This window comes from Dicentrarchus labrax, unplaced genomic scaffold (genome assembly GCF_905237075.1).
Source record: "Dicentrarchus labrax unplaced genomic scaffold, dlabrax2021, whole genome shotgun sequence".
Lineage (NCBI taxonomy): Eukaryota > Metazoa > Chordata > Actinopteri > Moronidae > Dicentrarchus > Dicentrarchus labrax.
In genome coordinates, this window is record NW_026136724.1 from 6,054,660 (window position 1) to 6,068,841 (window position 14,182).

Consider the following 14,182-nt stretch of genomic DNA (forward strand, 5'->3'; position numbering starts at 1 on the left):
GGCAGTTTCATAATACTGACCGCACACACTGGATATTTATTCTTAAACATGCATCTTGAGTAACTTTTCCTTTGAGCTTCCAAAATTAGTGCACAGAGTCAGGTTTGATCACACATCACACAAGTGTCTATGGGCACGCTGACCTCTGACTAATTGTAGTAGTTGTACTACTACTACCTGCACTACTACATATAGTACAAATAGAAGTAGTAGTAGTGATGGCTAGTATGAGTACAGGAAGTAGTAATTTAGCTGTAATATTACATGTAGCTGTCTAGCAGTCACAGTAGTATAGTATTAGTATAATAAAAGTGTAGTAGCAGTTGTGATGTATCATAAGTGTCCAGCAGCAGTAATTAGTCTCCAGCATTAGCAGCAGTTGGTATATTAGTGTATTATTTATCTGTGGAGACAAAGGTTAATCCATAAACACACTGTACGCCTCTGAGTCATCCCAGCATTAATAATAAACTAGAAAGAAGAGCTGTGGAAGATTTTCACACAGACACAAACACACCTGACCGGCGAGGAGAGCCAACTGTGTGAATGAGGATCAGGATGACCGCTGTCACATGACGGCGTTTGTGTGTAATCTCCTTCAGACAGGGAGGTCCGCTTTGAAGCTCCACTAACAGCCTGATCTGGAGTGACAGACATCCGGGACACTCTGAGCCCACGTTACCTTCAAAAAGTCTCTCCAGTGTATCAGCTGTAAAGCACACAGCTACGTCCTCTATTCATGATGTGGAACAAATACACCAATCCGTAAAACACTTTGTAGAAATAGAAATTACAAGTTGATTTAGATTTGGGGGTATGTTTGACGAAACAGGTTGGACACTACTATCCTTACTCGTGTCCTAATAAACCCCTCTGTCATTGTATTCAATATGTTATGTTATTGTATAGCACAAAGCTCCTGTAGTCCTTTAACAGTCATAAGGCCACTATAATGACCACAGACAGATTTAAAGTAATATTTGAAGCATTTGGTGTCCATATAATGATGAATGGCTATGTTGGTCCCACTTATCTCTTTGATCTCATTCAGTATAACTGTAATGTTTATATGGCATTCCTCGATAACACCTATTGTAAAAATGTACCACAGGATCCCTGTGGTTTTCCAAGGGAGAGTCTCTAGGTCACCGCTGTGTTTGTACACAAAACCACGTCACTGTGAGTAAAAAAAAAAAAAAAAAAAAAAAAGTCTCCACCTCAAGCTCCTCCCTCTAGATTTTTTTTGTGTAGGCTGATGCAATGCTCATCTTTATAAAAGGGTGAGTCCCCACCCCTCCTCCAGCAGAACAGGGTCTTCTCTTCGAGCGCACCGCATCTCTGGGAATTTGGTTGAATTAGTCTTATATCGAAATTCTTTTTGATTGTTACGCGTCTGTCGGTTTATTCTAAGAGTGGCTGTTTTTGTTACTTGAGCTGTTTGAGACAGTGTTTTAATTCAGATCCTGTCTGGTAAATAGGCCTGTCCATTCATTCCTCAGTTTATTCATATTCAGCCTAAATACACTCAAGGAATCAGTGAATTTTGTGAAGAAATCGTCCGGACATCTGCTGTTTCTTTTTTGTACTGAAGGGATTTTACAGGCATCCTGCCACATCTTAACAAGGTAAGAACGAATGAATGCCGGCATCCCCTCATTTACCCACTGTGTCGGAAATTTACCGGATGTGGGCGGCACACTCAATGAATGATAATTCTAAGACTTTAGATTACAAATTTGATTCGTTATTTGTACATAATTACCTCAATAACTGTCTTTGGTTTGTATTTTGAATCTCATTTAATTCAAAGTCGATGAGTTACTGCTCTTTTTGGGTTAATTATTTCCCCCCCCCGGCCATATGTCTTTCTAAAGAGGTATAAATGTCGTTTCTGAGAGGCTTGATGCGTTATTTGTTATACCAGGTCAGCCCTGGTCCAAATAAATTCCTAATGAAGCAGTGTGGCACTGATGCTGCAGTGCCGGACTCAGTGTCTGGATGTGGCACAGGGCTGGCCCCGCCGCACAGATCATTAAACACAATGTGAAGTGGAAGACATGTGAAAACCTGTCTGTGTGTGTAATTTGGAAAGGCTGTAATTATAACCCGACTGTGAATCAGAGCAGAGTCTTTGCGCAAAATGGAGAGCCTTCCGTGCCCATATAGAGACAACACGTGCCATTGTTTCCATCGGAGCCGGCCATGGAAATAATGTCATTAAATGGATCTGGGGTTACGCCTTTTGGGCTCAGTGTGGATCTACATGTGCGCACCGCTCCGCCAACACATAGAAATATCTTATTATGACACTAGGATGTCATATTTAGAAAATCCACCTGCCGCTTCGCCTTAATGTCACCTCCCTCTGCTTTATAAGATGTCTAAAGAACACTGTGTGTGAGGAAAAAGGCGTTGACACACCCTGTTTTCATTCCGCTTTTCAAATGATTTCGGAGGGAAATGTGCGCAAAGTCAGCCCCCCGTACTGCGGATATTTTGTCATTCAGAGTCTAAAGCGGCGCTGTGGTGAAGTCGGGTGGATTCGGATGCCGGTCTGGTATTTTTCCACTGCCGGTGCGTCACCCCCCCCTTCTTCCCCCTCCCTCCTAAGAAAAGTCACATGATCAGAGAGAGCGCTGCGGAGCGTGCCCGCATACTCACTATAATATTGATTATTCTAAAGGAAGCGTGAACGCGCACAGCTAGGACTATAAAAATGCCGCGGCGCATGACGCAGATAGCAGGAATGCGTAAAAATGAACAATAGAAAATAAAATTGCTCTTTTTTTCCTGTACAGTATGAAACAGCCCACTCCCAAAACTGAGATGAGCCGTTTCAACATCTCTCCTGAAGAAGACAGCAGCAGCTCCAACAGCAATGAGTACACTTACCAAGACTGTCCTAAAAAGGTCCCACTGAGCGGGTGAGGCTGGCTTTAAAATATATTTATATATATTTATTAAAAAACAACTCTTTTTCCGTCCCATTAATTTCTCTAATTTCTTCTTATTTTCTTTTAAAGCCCGTTCACTGACATAGATGCAGAGAGTCAAAACTTCCTTCCTGAACACAACCCGGGCAAGAAGAAGTACAACACTGAATATGTAAGAGCTTCTCTTATTCTCCAGCACTTTTATCTCCTTTCATCACTCACGGAATTTTTTCCTAATTCCCTAACTGTGAACCTTTCATTTTCCCACAGCACCAGGGCAATGCTTCCTTTGGCATGTCCGTCTTCAACCTGGGCAACGCCATCATGGGCAGTGGCATCCTGGGTCTGTCCTACGCTATGGCCAACACTGGCATCGCCCTATTTGTGTAAGTCTCTCATTTCCCAGCAGTGTTTCTGCATTTTTACAGCAGGGCAGTAGAGATTAAAAAAAAACTTGAAAAAAAAGAGTGTTCTGGAAGTAACGCGAAGGCAAAAACAACTGCAAAGGCAGAGTCAGACATCGGGGAAGGCAGATCTTGAACCTGAGGTTTGAACTAAATGAAAACCACTACAATTAAGACAGAAACTGTTTTTGTTCGTAATCTGGAGCAGAGGCAGGTGTGGTTTTGTTTGTGACATCAAGGTTGCAGGTCATGATGTATTGAGCCTCTGCAGGCTGATTTTTTCCCCTGCCAGCAGCTCGTGTGTGTGTTCGCTCTGCAGCCTCTCGACCCTGAGCTGCAGATTACACCGGTGTTGAAAGTTTACAAATGCTCATCGCTATCATGTTTGCTGTAGATAAAACCGGTGAGAGTGTTCATTTTTAGTGGGAAATAACTGAAAAGTTCTTTACAGGGCAATTCGTGTTTTTTTTCTACTATTGGTTAACCAGTGGAATTTCAGATCACACTGTCTATACATTTTTCAATTGTATGCCAGTTCTTACTGGTGTCTGGATTTCTCGCATTTCCAAGCCCAATTTCTTGAGGAAAAACCACCAGCTTTCCTTAAATCACACGTAAGAAATACTGAGAGGCCAAAGGTTTTACTACCACACACGCTGCACTGACCCATAATCAGCTTACTCTCTCTGAGACACAAGCTGAAGCACTGAGGAAACCAGCTAAAGACAGACAGTAAAGTATTGGGTGCCACCAAATGCCAGTTCTATGTCAGTTTACAAAGGCAAGGAGTGGCAGGAGAAGCAGCTTAGCCGAGCTAATCCCAGTGCATTTAGGCCAGAGTTACGTAAATGGAGAGGAGCCAACGCAGGCTCGCAGGAGATCATGAATGGAGCACAGCGTGGTTCACTATCGGCCAGCAGTGGACCAATCCGAGCCCTACATCTGCAGGAAGTTGAAGGATTATGCAACCCTAATAGCTACTACAAAGCTTGTGTGTTTGCATTTCAACACTGTCTGGTGCTCTTCCCATAAGTAACCACATGCAGAACAAATTGACTGCCCATACAAAGGTCATCCAAAGCATATATTTGTTGAGTAAAAAGCGATAAAATATCAACCATTATGATGTCAGAGGCGAGGCAGCGGCCAGTCAGAGGCTCAAAGCAGCTGGAGGGAGTCACTTGCCCGGGAGGAAGCGCTGCGTCTTTAAAGCACACATCTCAAATGTCCTGGAGATTACTTTTCACCGGACTATTAATACCCGGGCACACGATGCTGGCTCTGCAGAGGATCCCGTACAGGGGTCATCCTTTGCAACTCTGCTGATGCTGCTCGTGACCCAAAGAACCTGCAGACTGATGCAGGTCTTTGCTGATCGGGCCGACAATGTGTGGAAAATGCAGGTTTCCGTCACATCAGATGATTTTCCTACTTTTCGGTCAAGGAAAATCTGCAGAGTCTTGGGTCTCAAAGTCAGCAGGGTCAAAATTCTCTGATTGTTTTTCGAAGCAGATAGTTTAGTCTTGTCCTGCAGGCAGATTCATATTTGAGGGTGAATTGGTGTAAGACATCCTCAGTTCCAACAGAGGAGAGTCTGACCTTCATGCTCGCTAAATGTCAATGTGTTTGTTTACCGCAGTCAGGAAAATACATTTGTCATTGAATTGGCATTTACAGCCACATATTCAATACAAGTGTTCATTTTATAGATTAGTGCAGCACTTCAACACCGATTTAGCTGTTTTTCCTTGTAATTTCCGCCTTGTTTGCGAGTCAACACTCAGCTAAAGATCTCTCTCGTCTGTTTCCAGGATTCTCCTCGTGGCCGTTGCCATCTTCTCCTTGTATTCTGTCCACTTGCTGCTGAAGACGGCCAATGAAGGAGGTCAGTCTGTCTAACAGTCATGAATCCAAACCTCCTAATGGCTTCTTAGAAGTCTTTTTGAATGCTAAATCTCTATTTCTTTATTTCCTCTTCACAGGCGCACTGGTGTACGAGCAGCTGGGCTACAAAGCCTTCGGCTTGCCGGGGAAACTCGCTGCTTCCTGTTGCATCACCATGCAGAACATCGGAGGTGAGAGACAACAAGTGTTACTTTTCAATATTCATCCACCATGTGTTTATTCCACCAGCTACAACACTGTCCCTTTGTGTGTAAACTGACTTCAAGTTGGGGGAAAAAAAGAAAGAAAGCAAAACTCTTGGCCAATCCAACCAGTGTGTGTTTGTGGAATGCAGAGTAGCTTCCAGTAAAAACTTGAGTCATTCTCCAAGCACGTTCTTCCAGCAGCCCCTCATCAAATATTGGAAATAGCTATTTTTGTAGTGGAGTTCCCACTATGGACATTACTTGGCTTATTATACAGGGAAACATACTAACTGCAATCTTTGTCTTTACAGCCATGTCAAGCTACCTCTACATCGTCAAGTACGAGCTGCCCATTGTCATTCAGTCCTTCATGGGAAACAGCAATGGGTGAGTGACCAGATATTTAGCCCCTAAAATACATTTAATCAACTGCAGGTCTTGAAAAGGTATCTGTGCACATGTCCAACAGTCAAAGTGTCTTGATATGCTGATGGCTGTCTTTAAAGGCACCCTGTTGAGTTATGTTTACAAACAGAGACTCATAAAAACAATGCTCCATAGCGCCAGTTGTGGTCAAAAACTCCACAGGATAGCTTTAATTTTCAGGCTCATAAGCAGCAGGATGCATCATTTAGGGCTTTAGGGTGATCAATAGGTGTTTCTTTAGTTTTCATATTTCATATTGATTCATTTAAAAACAGAAAAAAAGCATATAAACATGAAAATCTTGCAGCCCCTAGTACAGATAAATTTAAAAAAACATCCACCTTGTTTGATATTAATGAAAAAAAAAACTTCTGAACTCTCCAACAAGTCTGACCTCTGGCAAAGGTTTTGGTAGTGATTCAGATCTGGCCAGGACACCATTTATCAAGGAGCTATGTAGCCATAACTATTAACCAAATGTCAATACAGAGTAGTTTACACATCCCAAAAGAGGTGTTTTCAGGGTCAAGACTCAAAATAATGTGTAATGTTACAGATAATGTGTTGTAGTACACTAAAACATTCCCCACTGAGTTTTTAAATGAGGTGTAAAAGAGCACAGGCACACTTGGCAGAGGCCCTCGAGGTGAAGTGGCACATCAAGCAAAATGGCTGCCAGTTGTTTGTCGAGTGCCGAGAGTCGGAGAAGGGGAAGCCTTCTGTTGGAGGAGAGAGGAGGGGGGTCTGGATGTTTTAAAGGGACGGGCAGTGCTCAGTCTCTCCGAGCGGCCGGTCAAAGAGCCCTTTTAGAAGATGCAGCCGGTGCCGCATCGAGACAGAGCGCGGGGTGAGCTCACTGCGACCTCCCTTCAAGTTTAAAAAATTGATGCGGTCTGGCTCCTCAGTGCTGCTTTGTTAAATCTATTTGTGTGAGCGATGCAGTCATCCTGCGCTGGCCAGTTTGTGTCAGCTGACATGCAGATGTTGGTAGAGCTGCGACTTCACAAGATGTGTCAGAGCAGCGGCTGAGAGGTTTGATCAGGCCTGAAACTGCAGATGAAAGAAAATTCGGACAGAAAAGGTTCTTTAATATATCAGTTTTCTGCACAGTGTAGTCAATTTTAGTGCCAATTAGTCTACTCCTGGTGCTGCTTACTAAGTTGTGTCTTTAGCTTGGAAGAAGATGTGCGTGAACAAAGCTACTGCATATATATGTAGTGAACTAAGCCTGAAACAAAGACAAAATAAAACTGGCTTTCTCATCTTTCTACTGCCAATAATACCTAACACTGACGGTACTTTGAAGCTGTGTAGTTGTTCCAGCATTAAAGTTAGATGCATGATGCATGATGCATGGGGAAGTAAATGTCACAGTATTTATGATTTATTCATTTACATTACAGTGCAGCTCACAAACATTGCAAAATATCTGACAGATCTAAATTAAAACAGGAAGCGAAACTGTAAAAACATAAAGACAAATGAATGTTAACTCAAGCTACAATGGAAAAATTCCAAAATGCGTTTCCATGTAGTTGGAACAGGAGACAGCAGAAACTGACATATCCTTACTATTTGTGCAGAAAACTCCTTCATAGCCACAGAAGCTAAGTTAAAGGCATGTGATGTGTAAAATTGGTGTTCCTTTAATAGGACAGTGTGTCATAGTCCATTGGTTAATCAGTATCACTGACATGTTCTGTCTTGCTGTGTTTCAGAGAATGGTACACTAACGGTGACTACTTGGTGCTGCTGGTGACGCTTTTTATCATCCTCCCCCTATCGCTGCTCAGGAACTTGGGTAAGCAGCGTGTGTGTTGTAAAGTATTTCTGTACAGGGTTGGCTCAGAGACGTGTGCAAGACTAAATGTTCACAGCTCAAAGCGAAGTGATAAAAGGAAAAAAATTGAGCATTGCACAGGTTTAAAATAGATCTCATAAAAAAACAGTACCTCATGTTTGTGGTTTGCTTTTCACCTCAGGTTACCTTGGTTACACGAGTGGTCTGTCCCTGCTCTGCATGGTGTTCTTTCTGATTGTGGTGAGTAAAGCCCTCCCATTTCATACACACACACCGTTTCCTACACACGCCATTTGGCGCATGAGCCATCCTGTTGTGCCAGATGAGTCTTAGTCAGAGAACAAATTTCAGTTTTTCCATTTCCTTCCCAAACAGTAGAGGAGTAGGATTTATTTATTGGGATGTACAATAAGCTACAGTAATGAAACACTAGAACATAATGAAATAAAAGTAAAACTGAAATTTGGCTGCGACTTTGGTATCGTGGGTTTGAGATGTTTACTGTTTTTTTTAAACTGATTTCCCACAGTAGTCTTGTTTCCACTGGGGTTTTCGTTTCCCATGATGAGCTAAACACGCTTTCAAAGGCTTTTCATCCAGAAAAAAAAAAATTGCATCTCAGCCCAAAATGTTTGCAAATTTTGCCTAAAATCTATTGTCTTGACCTCCAGGTGATCATCAAGAAGTTCCAGATCAAGTGTCCTCTGCCTTTGAATGAAAGTGCTCTGAATGAAACGCTAAGCAAAGTTCTGAACACCACCTTGTATCAACCGAACAACACTGCCGTGGACTACAGCGAGGACGCTTGCACACCGAAGTACTTTGTCTTCAACTCTCAGGTAAAGCTCTTTTAGATGCTAAACATCTGGAGAATTTTAATTTTTACTAGAATTAAAAACCATATGTTAATTCTTGGGTATAAATTTTGAACTTTCGTTTTTCCAGACTGTCTATGCTGTCCCCATCCTGACCTTCGCCTTCGTGTGCCACCCTGCCATCCTGCCCATGTACGAGGAGCTCAAAGAGTAAGTGTGGACTGCTTTCACTTTATCATGTTCACCCAAACCATACAGCTTTAAACTTTATCTCACAGTTACTAAAAACTGAATCGTGGTGTCTAAATGGATCTCCCCTCTTCTCTCGCCCCAAACAGCCGCTCCCGCAGAAAGATGCAGGGCGTTGCCAATGTGTCCTTCCTGGCCATGTTCATCATGTACCTGCTGGCTGCCCTCTTCGGATATCTGACCTTCAACGGTGAGGCTCTTTGACAGAAAAAAACAATTGCATTTAATGTGCATATTTAATTATATACACTGAATTGATCATGACAGGCATCCGATATGTAGCTGAACAGTGTTGGCTCAGATTCCATAACTTAGCTGAAATTGAAAAGAAATGAATACTATGACTAGAAAGCAACGATGAGTTAAAGTACGGGTTTACAAGCGGTCATTGTCCCTGAATACTAAATGTCAAAGTGCATCAATCATCTAAAGTAAAGGGAAGAAGCTTCCAGTTCCAAGTTAAACAGTGAATATCCCTCCTGGAACAAAATGCTCAGGAGAGGACTCAAGGCCTGTTGTGCAAGACTGTGAAAAAACCCACCTGACACAGCTAACCAGTGTGCCACCATGTCCGTGTTCCTGTTTGTCATGGCACGGACATCTAAGTGAGTGTGCACAAATGTTCTCGGAACATCAAACTGGTTATACAAGAGCATGATAGTGAGCAAAAACTTCCTCAACCGTCATGACAGGGCAAAACCTGATGTGGGTTGGTGCATAGTTTGTGTCAGGGGGAGGGAGGCTAGAGATGACGTTTGTTCTAACCTGCTTGATGAGTTTTGACAATGCTTCTATGCTGCTATAACGTCTACCACTAAATACCACTAAACACAAAGTACAGCTGCTATAGAAACTCAATGTGTTTCCTCATGTTGTAGGCTATGGGTTCAAAACATTTCATGTTTTCATAATAGATAAAAGAGTCATGGATCAGTTCTGTAAGCTAATTCACTATCTCCAATTCTGGCAGCTTTACAGCCCATTTTATTTGGTAAATTGTATTTGACTATAAGGCCTTTTTTTTAAATGAATGTGTCACATGTTGGAGTTGTATGTGCTTTAGGTCTTAAGAGTATCTGCTGTCTTTCTATACAGTGCATGTGGAGCCTGAGCTGCTGCACACCTACTCCAAGATCAACCAGGCTGGTGTGATCCTGCTGATCGTCCGTCTGGCTGTGCTGACCGCTGTCACCCTCACCGTCCCTGTGGTGCTTTTCCCCGTAAGTGTCAAAGACAGCGAGCTAATCTTAGATTATTACTGTCACAAGAATGAAGTTGTTCATGTAGGATAACCTCTTTTTTTGTCTCTCTCTGTGTAGATCCGTACCTCCGTCAACCAACTCCTGTGCGCCTCTAAGGAGTTCAGCTGGATCCGCCACACCGTCATCACTATGGTCCTGCTGGCTGGCACTAACGCCCTGGTCATCTTTGTCCCCACCATCAGAGACATTTTTGGCTTCATTGGTGAGTGTCTGCATGTTAATGTAAATGATAATAACATAAGGGGCATCTCAAACACAAAATGTGACTAAAATGCCAAATTTCTTTACTCATGTAGGTGCTTCTGCTGCTGCCATGCTCATCTTCATCCTCCCCTCGGCTTTCTACATCAAACTGGTCAAGAAGGAGTCCATGAAGTCTGTGCAAAAGATCGGGGTAAGGAGTTAGTTCTTACATCTGCATACATACGGTAAAGAATAAGCAGAATTCACAAGAAATTACTTTGAAGCAATAGTGAAGATGTAACCAGCAGGCTGTTAGCTTAGCTTAGCACAAAGATTGAAAATGTAGGTAAACCGCTCGCCTGGTTCTGGAATATAACAAAATCCACCAAGCTGCTTTAAAGCTAACTAATTAACATGTTACGGACAAAAAACAAAGTACTAAAAGCGTTCTGTGCCGAGCTACTTCTTGGCCATTTCTTGTGCTAAGCTAAGCTAACCAGCTTATATGTGAACATTAAGACGAGAACGATCGATCTTCTCATCTAACTCACGGCAATTTAAGTGTATTCTTCAAATTGTTAGGTTGAACATGTTAGCTAAATGTGAAATCGTTCTCCTCTTCAGGCCACCGCCTTCCTGATGTGTGGCTTCGTGGTTATGATCGGCAGCATGAGCCTCATCATCCTGGACTGGATCCACAACGCCTCAGCCAGCCCGGCCGACGGGCACTAAAGCTCCGCCTCTCCTGCTGCGGCCTGCCACGGAGAGAGGAGGCTCTCAGCGCTGGACTGCTACGACCGCGCAACCAACGAAGATCAAAACCTATTGTAAAAGAAGAAAAACACAAGAACTCACTTGATGCTCGGCTTTGACTTTCTGAGCGCAAACCATGCCATTCCAAGAGAATGTACCGAACATTGTACAGTATGCTGTTATAGGCCACAAAGATGGTGTTTTACCAGTTTTTTCTCTTTTTATTGTAACATTTTTTCATATTGTTTTTGCTCATTTTTATTTTTAATGTTCTTTTGTAGTTAAGGTACAGCTGAAAACAAATATTTGGAGGTGCCTCAAATCTGAAATGACATAGGCGCAGAGTTCAAAATGCAGTTTACATTCAGGTACGGTGGTATATTTGCACGAGTGTGGCTGTGACCTCAGAGCCCAGCAACAACTAATCCTGCTGAGAAAAGTATGTGAATCTCCCGAACATCAAAAAGAGGCAACAGACTTGAAAGTTTATTCTCCTCAAGGACAATTAAGTTCCTTCCAACATTTTTTTTTCTTTCCGTTTTCACTTTGCCAAAAATGTATTTGTAAAGCATCTTTGTATATTGAGAAGCACTTACTGTTCAGCACACTCGTGGAGAAAAAAAAAATCAAGACTTGTCAGTTTTCACAGGCGTGGCCTACTACACCGCCTATTCAGTATTCGTATGAAGGTTTTGTGACCTTGCATATAGTGTCAGCTTTCCTTGTAAAACATAGTATAATTCTACAGAACCTGCCTTTTCAAACCCAACACTGGGAGCTACAGAGTATCTCACCAGAGGAATCTGTCGAAACTGTATTTACTCTTTATAACCTGCTGAAGATCTTGTTGGAATAGTGTGTGCAGCGACGACACTACTGCTCCGAGACCTGGAGGCCACCGAGCCTTTCAGGGAAGGGGGAAACTTAAATTTTTTTCTTTATGGGAGAATACTTTGAATTTGACCACATGCAGTGGTTGTAATGTACCTGTTAAACTTGCAAAAAAACAAAAAAGTCAGGTGTGCTCTTAAACACTGACAACCAAACGACAACAAAGAAAGCTAAAGAGAACATCTGTCACAGTATTTTGAGTGTTTTTATGTACGGTTGCGCAGTTTTCTGCTTTCTAAAATGTTTCACAATGAAGAACTTGATAGCTCGGCATGGATTTGTTTTCCCGTCGAGTCGTGAACCTGTCATCTGACGGTGCACTGTGCTTCCAACACTAACTTAACACGTCACCAAACTGTTATTGTCCAACATCTATTTATGGAAGACCGTGAAATCAATGTAATTTAATCTATTTTACTATATTTATATAATATTGTATGTATATATATATATGTATATATATCTATTGAGTTCAACTGTATATACGCTTTGTTTTCTTTGAACTTTTTTTTTACAATAATGCATTGGAGCTGTATAACAAAAACGAAAAACCCCAAGATGGTGAATTTGTGATATTACATTGACTCCGATACACTGGAGCTTGAACTGTTCATCTCTGTTAAGACTGACTGAATTATCCTACTGTGTTGATTCTGTGAAAACTGTGTTACATGTGGAAGCCACTGATACAGCGGCAGCAGTCTTGTTTCCTTTTTCGCCCCTGAACACAAACCTGGATCAGTAAAAAGACCTTTACGCACATCTTGGTTGGAGAGTCCGTCAGCCATCTCTTGACCTCAGGAGCAAAGAGGGCTTTGCCCGCCAGTGTTACACTTTTGTTTCAATGAAACACTATGTATATCCTGTAAATAATGTCCAATTAAAATCAAAAAGATAATCTATAACATGTACCGTTGGTGTTATTTGTGTCCTGTGTCCGCTTATTTTTGTCAAAGCAGAGTTTGTAAATGTGGTTTATGAGGACAAGCAGTTAAATCAGGTCCACCATCATGCAGTTGACAAAGACCTTCAAAAGTGAAGTGTCAAAATGCTCGACAATCTCAACAGAGGCCACCAGAGGGCCTTATTAATGACAAATATAACAAACGTTATTTTAGAAAGTATTAAAAGTTATGGTCATTTAAGTTTAAGAAGAATAAAGGAAAGAAAAATAACTATTCTTTCCTATTTATTCATTGCTGTCTTGATTTAGTTTATAATTTCTTCCTGAACACAACATAAATCTTTCTGTAAATAGCTACGTGCACACATCAGCAGACATTAATTTAATAACCTATTAGTTAAAGATATTAAGATGAGCTCTGATCATACATCATTAAAACTGTACAGAGGCACTGTAAATACTTTTCTTTTTTGGCCCATAAACACAAACTTGTGATTAATTTCCACTTAAAATAAAACTTGAAGATGGCTTTGGTGGTTTTTGTGGTATGTGTCAGCTTCTTTTTGTATGAGCAGAGTTTGTGAATGTAGTTTATAATGACAAGGAGGTAAAACTGATGTGGAAGATGTATACCAGGCTCGCCATCATGCAGTTAAAGAGACTTTTAAATGTCTGGTTGATGGTTTTCAGAAGTATAGTCCACCTCAACAGGACCACTAGGGGGACTGAGTAATAACAAACATACAATTGGCAGTAAGGGTGAGTGATAGTGGTTACTACTAATACTTTAATTTATTCTGAGAAGAGTGAAGGAAAGAGAAAAGTAACAAATTGGTCCTTTTTCTTCATATTACAGTTTTAAACTTGCTTTGTGCACCACATATTACACTTGTACATTAATGTTATAAGCTATCATTTGATACTAGACAAACTCAGAGCTAAATGCTTTAGAAAACTGTATTTTTTTTTCTCCCTCTTTTACTTTATAATAGCTTATCATTTCTAAAGATAGTCTAAGTGTATAAAACAAATATCTATGCAGTTAGTCTGTGCCTCCCATAAATGGCACTATCATAATTGTGGGGGTGTCATTATTCTCCTAGTACAGACCGACAGGGGATCTCAAGCATGACTGCAGTGTTAAAATTAAGCATTTTCTTCTGGGATCACCTTTTTCCTTGACAATGCTGCTCCCTAGTGGTCAACAGAGGACACTCCACAGCCGCAGGCAAATTCATTTAACCTTTTTTATCCCACACAGATTAATTACCAGGATTATCAGCCTGAATAAAGATGATTTCAAACATGAAGACGTGCCAGGAAAATACTAATTGACTAACTTTTCAGCTCATGTACTACTTTTTATATTCAAGCTTGTAATTGAGTTCAAGGGTTTGTTATTGATCTGACAAATGTTTCTCCCTCAGGAGGTCAGTTCAGAAGCAGTTCTGGAGTTTTTGATTATATCACA

At 41.4% G+C, this 14,182-nt stretch overlaps 1 protein-coding gene and 1 long non-coding RNA gene across 2 annotated transcripts; one reads left to right on the plus strand and one right to left on the minus strand.

The window, feature by feature from the left end:
- Positions 1-1,285: 1,285 nt before the first annotated feature.
- On the plus strand, positions 1,286-12,712 carry slc38a2 (solute carrier family 38 member 2). The gene is made up of 16 exons (XM_051391934.1): positions 1,286-1,625; positions 2,799-2,924; positions 3,024-3,105; positions 3,204-3,319; positions 5,149-5,222; positions 5,320-5,412; positions 5,739-5,814; positions 7,572-7,654; positions 7,836-7,894; positions 8,326-8,493; positions 8,600-8,679; positions 8,808-8,908; positions 9,814-9,938; positions 10,038-10,182; positions 10,277-10,374; positions 10,788-12,712. Exons 2-16 carry the CDS (start codon positions 2,800-2,802, stop codon positions 10,893-10,895), a joined length of 1,533 nt encoding a protein of 510 aa, XP_051247894.1. The 5' UTR covers positions 1,286-1,625; position 2,799; the 3' UTR covers positions 10,896-12,712.
- Positions 5,995-7,574, minus strand: LOC127358670 (uncharacterized). Its single transcript, XR_007882496.1, has 2 exons — positions 7,426-7,574; positions 5,995-6,903 (listed from the first exon to the last, which is right to left on the minus strand). It is a non-coding gene; the product is annotated as an uncharacterized LOC127358670 (long non-coding RNA).
- Positions 12,713-14,182: the final 1,470 nt, after the last annotated feature.

Coding starts and splice junctions, on each gene's coding strand:
- slc38a2 (XM_051391934.1), top strand. CDS start 2,800: ATGAAACAGCCCACTCCCAAAACTGAGATGAGCCGTTTCAACATCTCT. Junction 3,106..3,203: donor AGAAGTACAACACTGAATAT/GTAAGAGCTTCT, acceptor ATTTTCCCACAG/CACCAGGGCAATGCTTCCTT. Junction 8,494..8,599: donor ACTTTGTCTTCAACTCTCAG/GTAAAGCTCTTT, acceptor TCGTTTTTCCAG/ACTGTCTATGCTGTCCCCAT.